This window comes from Enhydra lutris, unplaced genomic scaffold, assembly GCF_002288905.1.
Source record: "Enhydra lutris kenyoni isolate GAN:26980312 unplaced genomic scaffold, ASM228890v2 scaffoldscaffold18, whole genome shotgun sequence".
NCBI lineage: Eukaryota > Metazoa > Chordata > Mammalia > Carnivora > Mustelidae > Enhydra > Enhydra lutris.
In genome coordinates, this window is record NW_019154102.1 from 34,089,434 (window position 1) to 34,099,880 (window position 10,447).

General features: G+C 47.7%; 1 protein-coding gene across 1 annotated transcript in view; it reads right to left on the bottom strand.

The window, feature by feature from the left end:
- The window catches only part of LOC111148102 (ST3 beta-galactoside alpha-2,3-sialyltransferase 5), a 48,819-nt gene extending 39,690 nt beyond the window's left edge, over positions 1–9,129 (bottom strand). The window contains exon 1 of the mRNA XM_022504507.1: positions 8,997–9,129. Coding sequence (XP_022360215.1) covers positions 8,997–9,081 — 85 coding nt within the window. The 5' untranslated portion in view covers positions 9,082–9,129. The remainder of the gene's footprint in view (positions 1–8,996) is intronic.
- Positions 9,130–10,447: the final 1,318 nt, after the last annotated feature.

The following is a 10,447-nucleotide window of genomic DNA, read 5'->3' on the forward strand; positions in this document are numbered from 1 at the left end:
AGTAAATATCCCCTTTCTCATCAAATACCTAGTTCAGCACCCACAGGTGGATTCTTGCCCCAATAAGGGTAAAATCCTATGTGAGGACAAACAAGGTCAAACTTCAGGGAAAAAACTAGGGCTGGTTGAAGGAATGATTCGGAGAAAGAATTAGCATGTGAGACTTAATTCAAATAACTCTGGCTTAGGTTCATTCCTAGCAATTAAGGAGAAAAAAAAAAAACACCACTAGATTTACTTTTGAGAGTATCCTTGAGCATCCATGAGCATGCTAGTTTCTTTCATGGTGAGCCACGCCTACTGGAAACTCAGCCTTTCAATTCACAAGGTGTCCCATCGTGGTCAAAAGAGACACCCATGTCCAGAGAGTTGATGGCTGGAGTCATCCCCACCCTGGGGCCCAATTCTCCGGGGGCAATGCTGGGGACTCAGCCCGGTGACTCGTGACATGCCATGGCATGGTGCAGGAAGGTATGTTTGAAAACAAACACCCCAACTCTCTACTGCCTTAGATGAGCCAGAGTCAGGCTTAGGTACTCCGACTTGGCTTATTTAAGAAGTATTTTTTTATAGCCGTATTATCACAAAGTGAGAAACTCAGAAATTCTTTGACAGTGGAAAGAACATTTTGAAATCACATCCTGGTTATCATACCACAACCCGGTAATACCCACTCTTAACATTCAGGTCTATCTTCTGTCAGTCTTTGCTCTTGGTAACATATATTTTTATCAGGGCTGGGATCAAGCTGTCCACACCAGCCTTCTTCAAGCCGGGCTCCACTAGAGAATTAGGCCCAACAGAAAAGGATGTGAAAAGCTATTTTCTCAATTCTCCCAAGGATGGCCTATAACTAGAATCATTCCAGAAGCACAGAAGAGAAGTTAATTCATTATCCATGATGGCTGCCTTAGAGGAGGAGGGCTTAATTCTTCTACAGAGCCCAGTTGCGGGGGGCTGGTGCATACCGTGGGATAATTTGCTCTATTTCCCTAATAATCCTTTAAATAAACATTTAATAAGGCACCAGGCACTGGGAATATAAAGATAAATATGGCATGGCCCCTTTCTTCTTTAAATGAATAATCCAGCTAGGAAAAGCGAAAATCCCTTCACATGCCAAACACCAAACAGCGCCATGACTGAGGGCCACCCAGGAACTGTCACTTCCCTCGCAGACAGCAGAGAGGCTTTCCTGAGGAGATGATGGGCAAATGAGTCCCTAAAGGATGAGCAAGACTTCAGAGACAGAAGAGAGGAAGAGGCATTCCAGAGGGAAGGAAAGCCATGCCAAAATGCCCAGAGAGACAGGCTCCAGCCCAATCACAGACTGGTGAGAGTGGCAGAAGATGTGGCTGAGAAGGAACCAGGCCCTCCCAACTGGCCCCAGAGGAGGTGGCACCGGCGGCCCTAAGCAATTCTGGAGAGGGGGCGCCCAGCTCCCACTGAAAGGAAGGAGGCCAAGAGGAGAGGGTGATCAAGAGAGAGGTCACGGAGGTCACTGCAGCTGGGGGAGCTGGGGAAGCCTAGCCAGAGCAGGTGCAGTGAGAAGGAGGCTGATCACGAGACATGGAGGAAGGAACGTGGTGACCAAGCCGGCAGGGGCTCCTCTAGCGCCCGGCCAGCTGAGATCTGGCCTGAGTTAACAAACTCAGGCCAGGAAGGGGAAGGAAAGAAAGCAAAGCCCATGCAGGAGGGCACCCCATGGTGCCACCATTCTCTGGGATGGCTGAATGACAGGGGTGAGGGTACCCCTCAGAGGAGGCCAGAGGGAATGGGACGGGACACTGGAGTAAACTGAGGAAAACTGCTCATAGAACCGCCCTCCTTTCTGGGTCCCTCCAAGCTCTGAGAAAACACCTTACATAATAGCTCTCCAGCGGGGGGGCCCCCTGTGGCAGCAAATTATACTTGCTGAACATGTTCCTGGAGAACAAGCCTGGGGTGACCCCATGAATACCACAAACAGAGCAAAACCTAGAAGCTACCTTTTTTTCTTTTTCTTTTTTTTTTTTTTAAGATTTTATTTATCTGAGAGAAAGAGCACAAGAGAGAGCACCAGTGGGGGTCAGGGAGAAGGGCAGAGAGAGAGGGAGAAGCAGACCCCCTGCAGAGCAGGGAGCCTGGGCTCATGACCTGACTTAACCGACTAAGCCATCCAGGCCCACTAGAAGCTACCTTTTTACCAGAAGATTTCTCTCTTGATTTAAAGAAAATACAGGTAGTTGGGCTGAATGAGTAATAAATCGGGGAAAATGAAAATCCGTAGAATTGACAATTAACAAAAGCGACTCTGGGACCTGACATAAACAGGCTCCAACATGGAGACCTTCCCCCAAACCTGAGTAAAAGGGGAAACGCAGGGTATGAGATGATGGGAAAGTGTGTGTGCGAGCCCTAAAAGAACCAGGATCCTCTCCCCACCACACACACACACACACACACACACACACACACACACACACAAGGGTTGGGTTCCTGCATCCTGGCATTACAAAAGTGACATCGCCAAACCAGACCTGAAGGGAAGGGAAGGTGAAGACAGTTTACGCAGTTATCCAGGATTTGATAAGCCTCACAGTCCTAGAAGAAGGAGACTAGTCCCGTAAAACCCAAATCAGAAGGCGGTAATGACCCTAGAAAAGGGACTGGAGGGACCACAACTGGAACCTGGAGTCTGGCAGGCCTGGGCAGTTTTGAGACTGAAGGAGAGGAAAAAATCCTATAGAAGGAGAAGGAAAGTTTTGTCTGGGCCCCTTTAAGCTCAGAACAAGTGAAATATGTTTGAACTCTTAACACCAACAACACATATTCAGGTCTGTAAGGGACAGGGTTAAAACAGAAAATTTCCTTTTATGCCCCATACACATCCCTTTTACTCTCTGCTCCAAATATCTGGGAAGCCATTATTTGGGCAGGCCCCTAAGGAGGCCCACTGCCACTCACATAACCAGTTTCCGTCAGGCTGGGAATATGGGCCTGGGGCTACAGCAACTAGCAAAACGAAACTCAGACAAGCAGATCAACCACCACAGTCATTATTTCCACAGTTTTTCTTTCAAATTTATCCTGCATGGGACAGGAAGGCTGCATTACAAGATGTTTTAGATTTGGGGAGGGACGTATGTCTGGGAAAGGGTTAGAAAAGGCCCTCCCAGGAAGGAAGGAATAGGTCTCGGTAGACATGGGCAGACAGGGGTCACCTGGGCGGGAACAGCAGGTACCGAGGGGAAAACTTGGCAGGGAGTTTCTGAAGGTCCAGCCTAGGAGGGAATAATGTGCGGAGAGAAGCTGGAAAAAAAGAAGCAGGCCAGGCCGAGGCAGGTTGGAATTTTATCCTGAGATAAAAGGAGTAACAGGGGAAAAAAAAAAAAAAAAAAGGGGCAAGGGGGGGGGGGGGGGGGAAGGGAGTGAACTGGGATTGGATTTTGGAGGGAGCTCTCTTGAGGTCAGACTGGAGATGGGGAAGTCCTCCTGTGCCCTGAGACCAGTCAGGAGGCTGCTGTGGAGACTCAGGGGAGTGATGATGGTGTCCGGGGGAATGCACCAGCCTGTACTGGGAACAGAGCCATCTTAGCCACCACAGGTGACCTTCTCAAGAACTTCGATAGGAGCTGTTCTCAAGCGGGAGGGTCGCTGGTGCCTCCTCACCACCGCCAGGGCAGACTGCCTGAGTCAGAACGCCCCCTAGACCCTTCCTCTAGGCTCTGTCCCCTACAGTTTCTTAACTTCTCTGAGCCTCAGAATCCTCATTTGTACAATGGGAATAATAATGACACCAAACTCACATGGCTTTTGTGAAAACTGAGCTGACAAACATAAACATATAAAATGACATAGATATACAAAACATGACACACATACATAAAACATGTCTGGAACAGGTGAGGATAAAGGGAGTCAGTACAGCATTTATCTTTTTTCCTGTCCTATCTATGTGTTGTAGCATGTGGGTCCATTGGGAGGGGTTGAGTTTACCAAGAGGATTTTCACAAAGAGCCCACTGCCTCTTTGCCAACCAAAAAACACTGCTAGATTCCTCTGATCCTAGATTTGCTTGGCAGGCACCTGAACCCCACCACCAGAATGAGCTCCGACCGTCCCCTTTATCAAGACAAATCATCTCAATGTTTACAGGCAAAGATGCAGAGCTGTGCCGTCCAATGCAGTTACCACTAGCCACGTGTGGCTGTGAAGTACTTCATATGTGGCCAAACCAAATCGAGATGTGCTCTATGTAAGTGAGGCTCACACCGGGCTTTGAAGACTGAGTTTGAACAGAAGAATGTAAAATTCCTCACTAAAATTTGTATACTGATTTCATAATATAGTGGACATATTGGGTTAACTAAAATATTTTATTAAAATTAATTTCATGGGGTGCCTGGGTGGCTTGATTGGTTAAGCGTCCGACTCTTGATATCCCCAACTGAGCCACCTAGACCACCCCTCATTGGATGTATTTTAACGGCTATGTTCCTAACTTCTTAATTTAGCTAATTAAATCACTACTTTTTGCTGTTTTTCATGTTAATATGAGCAATTAAGACTGTACATTTCCCCTAAAAACCAAGTCAGTTGCACCTCACAAGTTTTTTTTCTTCACAAGTTTTTTTTAAGTGTACAATTCATCCCACAGGTTTTGACATATATGTTTATTATTATTACTTATCTTTCAAATTTAAATATTTTCAAATTCAAATTTTCAAATTTTTCAAAGTATCTTTCAAAATGGATATAATTTAGTTGCGCTATGTTCAGAGAACTTTGTATGATACTGATTCTTTTAAATATGTTAGGATTTACTTCATGACCAGGTATAGACTCAAAGTATAATCTTCACTTCCTGTTTTCTATATAATCAGTGTGATCACGTGTATTGTTTGCTGGCATAATCCCTTATTTATTTTCAGTCAGCTTGTTCTATCAGTTACTCAAAGATGTATGTTACAATCTCCCAGTATGCTGGCAGATTTGTCAACTTTTTTATCCTTCTGTTACTTTTTACTTACATAGTTTGAAGCTGTGTTATCAGGTGCATAAGAGTTTAGAAGTTCTTATGGTATTCAGAAACTGAAACTCTGATGTACCTGTTTCTTTTTAATTTTTTAAATGTAGCTACTAGAAAATTTTAAATTATGTGTGGCTTGGGTTATCTTCTCACTGGACAGCACTGGTCTAGAGAAAGGATAAGCAAGGAGCCCACACCAACCAAGTCCTGGAAGACTAAGGACTTGACGGTAGAAAATAATAAGCAAAGAGAAGAGAGTGTTAGCAGCCCTGCTGAAGTACCATACTCTGTCTTCCTCTCTTGCTGCTGGAGTCTAGATAGGAAATGAGACCAAGATGTTTGTGAAAAGCAGAAAGGAGATGAAAAACAAGACAGAAAAGGATGAAAAAGCAGAACATGAGAAAAAGCGGCCAGGGAAGAAGGAACTATACACAAATAATAGAACAACTACTTCTGCTCTGAACTCAGTACATTTAAGCCTTTAAATATGAACATGACAGTATTAAAAACAGCCTTAATGTTCAAAAGGCAGAACGCTTATTCCACTAACGTAGAGCTTTTCCATTTGTTATTTTTTACCAAATTTCTCTCTTTGAATTAATCATATCATATGATACTTAACTATAATGATTCCAGATACTAAAAACTTGAAGGGAAAAGGAGAAGGATTTGTAGGTTTTAGGAGTTGGCGAACCATCCAATAACTTAATCCTGGATATTTTCTTCATGCCGGAAGAAGAAAACAAAACTGTCTTGCATGGCCTCAAAAGACTAACCAAGAAATATGCTTTTCCTTTAGGATGTGGGGGAATTCTTAGCAGAAATCCAGGAGTACAGAGAAGGCAGATCAGAGAAATAGAAACAAGTACAGAAAGTATGACAGTACAAAAGCAGAGGGAGAAGAGGTTCTCAGAAGTGTTTGCAGCAAGAAGGCTGAGAGCTGAGATATGGTAAAGCACTTTGGCCAGAGAAACTCTTCCCTGACAACGTTGCTTTTGTTTTCCCCTCAGCTCGGCCTGTCCTGCTGCCTGACTTGGGAGACTGGGGCATAGAGGTAACTGCACTTGCCGTGAGCATATGGGACATGGGCCATAGCCAAGTAGAAACGGATCATGACTCCTGGTGGGACTCCTGCCTCTCTCCTTAGTGAAAAGTCAATGGTCCATCCATCAGCTAAGAGAAGTATTACTAACCCTATACTAATAAAAAGTAACCACTAATTACCATTTAATAACCATATTGATCACTAGGCTAGTAACAATGTAATTATTCAAAAATTGGAATAAAATAGCTTTGCCTGCAGCTCCCAAAGCTGAGTACACACGCCCATGGCCCCTTTATTACACACTGACCATATGCCCATCAGAAATGCATACATATATATATCAAAGATAGGTACGAGAACAGCCACCAGTCATAACAGCATTATGTACGATAGCCAAATGCTGGAAACTGCCCAAATGTCCATCAACAGTGCACGGATAAATATGTGATCTATTATTCACCCAATGGCTGGAATCAGCAACAAGAGTGAGCACACTACAACGAGAGGCAGCACCATGAGTGAGTACCAGAAACCTAACTCATGAGGGAAGATGTTCTCCCAGACACTGCAGGATCCTTGGGGAGGTAGGGACCTGCAGGGAGCACACAGGGAGCTCCTGCTTCTTGAGCTGAGTGCAGGGCTGTGTTCAGTTTGGAGAACATTTGTGAACAGTACACTTACAGTATGTCTACTTTTCTATTGTGTATGGCAAAGAAAGAAAGAAAGAAGCAAGCAAGCAAGCTAGCTTGCTAGGTAAGACAAGCCTGGGAGTGTCCTTGGACTCCTCTAATCTCATTTGTCTCTCACTCCCATGCACAACTTCCTTGCTCCCCCCACTCCCCACCCCCCAGCATGTGTGCTTAAAGTCTCTCTCCTTGGGGAGCCCACCTGTCAGCACCATATTTATGGTTTCTTCCCACACCAGGCTGGTGACTTGTGGCCCCCTCCCCATTTTGAATGCCTTTGCTAACTCAGGTCATTCACGCTGATCCAGCCCTAGCTTTTCCTTTCTGGGCAGTTGGAAAGTTTGTACCATCATTGTGTATCTTCCCAGCTGTTTTATTCTGCCAACACTGCGCAGCTAGACTAAAGACACAGAGCATGCCCTCTGGGATGATCTCAACCCTCCATAGGCAGTTCAGATTAAATTGTTCCTCAGGAGCTAGAAGGGTGTGGAAGATGAGCCTCGATCCTTCTCCCAGGAACTGCTGGCTCCAAGACACACTCCTCTGCCCACCACCACCCCCAACACCTGGATGGAATCCCACAGAGAACTCTGAAACTCTTTTTATTGTCTGTTCCCCTCCCCAGAGCCAACCTGCTAGATACATTTTCCCCACTGCTGCCAAATAGCATGGGGCTAACTTGGCAGTTTGTGCCAAAATCATAAGCATTTTCAAAATACGTAGTCATAAACATTGAGTTTTTGGAATTTACGCCTGTTGGCCCTCTCACTCTTCCATTAACCCCCTTATGCTTTCTCATCTCACCCATTTCTTTTCTGGCCTGAGGAAGAAATGGCTATAGATCATAACTAAGGTTCATTTCATTTTACAAAAACAGCAGCACGCACATAATGGACAGACACGAAAAAATACTCGTGACATCCTGGTTATGGGGCTCTGGCAGCTCACAGGCATCTCCTGCCCAAGCAAGCACTGGTTAGAATTTAGGTGATCCTAGCTCTAAGACTAGAAATGTAAGACATTTTCCTAAGCTGTCAAACTCTCCAGATTACACAAGTGAAACCACAACGGATGGTGTTTTTGAGTCTGTGCTCCTTTACTCAACAGACGGATTTCTCTTCCAGTTTCAGGACATGCAGCCCACTACAGAAGAGGATTAGCAGTTATAAATCAAGAGGAGAGGGAGGCTAAACACCAGAGGGCCAGAGATGAGTCTCCTTCCTCTTCCAAACCCCAGCACCCAGCTCCCTGCTTGGCACCACAAGCAGGCAACCAAAGGGTGCCAGATTAAACGCAGCACATGAAACTATTTTCTCTTTTAGAAGAACGATACCTAATTAAACAAAGGCCACGGACACGAATTAAGACAAGAGGATATCAAATTCATTTTTCCAAGTTATCTCCTGATCTGCAGGACCCTCTCTTCACTGGCCAACACATTCTTCAGTCAGAACCACTGATCCAGAGGCCTGGAAGGGACCACAGCCATCAGCAGCTCAAGCCTCCCAGTAGAGACCAGGAGATAGAGCCCCACCTGGGGACCAGTGTCGGCCAAGGTCACCCAGCTCTTGTGGAGCAGGGACAAGATCCCGCCTCTCCCTATTCGCCCGGTTCCTCTGAGAGATGCCCTAGGAAAACCTTATGTTACTTACACACTAACGGCGTATAATGAATGCATGCCCACGTCAAGTCACCTACAATTCAGAGGAAAGCAAAGGGTTACCAAAACGTGCCTCTTCCGTAGGGCTGCAGAGAGGGGGCAAGGAAGGTCACTGCCGAATTTCTACCTACAGACGCCAGACATCGTGCCTTTCCGAAGGATGCAATGAGCAGTTTGGGAACCTGCTAATTACCCTGCAAAGGGTCCCCCAATCCCGTTCCAGGATAATGAGTTAACTCTGCTCCGCCGGCTAGGAAGCTTCCAGCAATGAATTAAACTCCGAGCCGCTGCGGGAAGCCGGGGGAGAAAGGACCACTGCGGCTGGACCCGACATCCTGGGGGTTCACCCCTGTGCCTCTAACCACGTCCACGCTGGCGCGGCGACCCCCGCCCCGTCCACGGGGCCCGAGACCACGATTCTCAGCCCGCGCCCCCGCGAGGCGCGTCTAGGGGCGCCGTGCCCTAGGCGCTGCCCGCGGGGGCCGACGCGGAGCCGCCGGGCCAGCGAGGTAGGGGCAGGGACTGATCGCCGCCGCCGCCGCCGCCCCCAGCCCGCGGGCCCGGCTACGCCGAGGAGGGGGCTGCGCCACTTACCTCGGCCGGCAGGTGCCGCCGCCACCGACTCTGTTCGCAGCTGCAGGGGACGCCGCTCCGCGCCGCCCGCCGCCTTCGTCCGCATGCTAGGGAGGGGGCGCCGGCCGGCCACCAGTCCCGGGCCCCGCGCCCCCGCCCGTCCCCCGCGCCGCGCTAGCGCCCATTCAGCGCCCGACCGTCCGCTCCCCCGCACGGATGCGGAGGAGGGACGTGGGGCGGGGCCTGGAGTCACGAGGACAGGAGAGACCAATCCGAACTCGCGAGGGGGGGGGTCCCGCGGCGGCCCCGCCCCCGGGACGCGCGACCCCTCCACCCAGCGTAGCTGGGGAACCCCGAGGGTAGGCTGGGAGGAGCCAGGGTGTTGAGCACCCACCGGTCACTGGAAGTCTGCGTGCGGTTAGCTGATGAAAGAACAAAAGGTACAGCTGGACTGGTTGTAGGCTTTTACTGCGCTTAGGACTGGTACTTGCGGAGCCGGTGGATGGAGGGGCTTTACGTAGTCACGTGCTTCACTTGCCAGCACAACACCCCAGGCCCACCAGGGTTCAGAATTCCTGGGTCCATGAGACCCTTGAGAACTACACCAGGGCAGCCTGGGCGTGTGTCTGGGGACTTGCAAAACATCTTTTTATTGTTCCACATGTCCAAGAAGAAGAAAATAGTGCCGATTACCCACTAGTCTCACAGTTGGGTTATTGAGGCCCAGAGAGCACAAGTGAGTTACCCTAAATCACTGAGCCATTTGGTGGCAGAGAAGATCACCAATGTGCTCTTGGAGAGCCGCTTTCCATACCTCAGGAGTCTCCCTTGATTCTGGAGAGGAAATGTCATACATATTTTTAAGGCATAAATATTAGTGAATCCCCAAATTCAAGAATGAAAAGGAGTTTAAAGCACTGATATGTTATTTCTTTAACACAGCAGAATGTGTATAGTGTGCCTGCAACATTTCTGTGCTTTAGCACTTGTTGACTCCTCAGTGAGCTCGGTGAAATTGGTCTGCCTTCAGAATTTCCTTTCAGGTGAACAGATAGAATCACGTGATCACCGGTATCAGTGATACTGGTTCTGGTTTAAAAAGGAAGATCCTAGACACTGAGTCAAATGTATTTAAGTCAACTGAGAGTTTTGTCACTCTTTTTTGCAACAGTTTGTAAAGGGTTTGCACAGCTCCCAACGGGGTTTGGAAATGTCTGTGTTCTTTCCCTGGTGGGGGCCGGGGTGCTGGAAAAAATGTGGTATCTGGGTAACAAAGGTCAGAAAGGGAAATCTTGAAAAGGAAAGGGTGGGGGTGGGGAGACCCTGCTGTCATACCTTCCAAAGAGATTTTGCCATAAAAATGTTTTTTAGGTCATTCTAATGTGAGGACATGGGAGCATTTTGAATATATTGGAGGAAAAGCTGTCACAGAGATCTAAATCCAGTAGATTGGCCAAGGCTGGCCAGGCAGA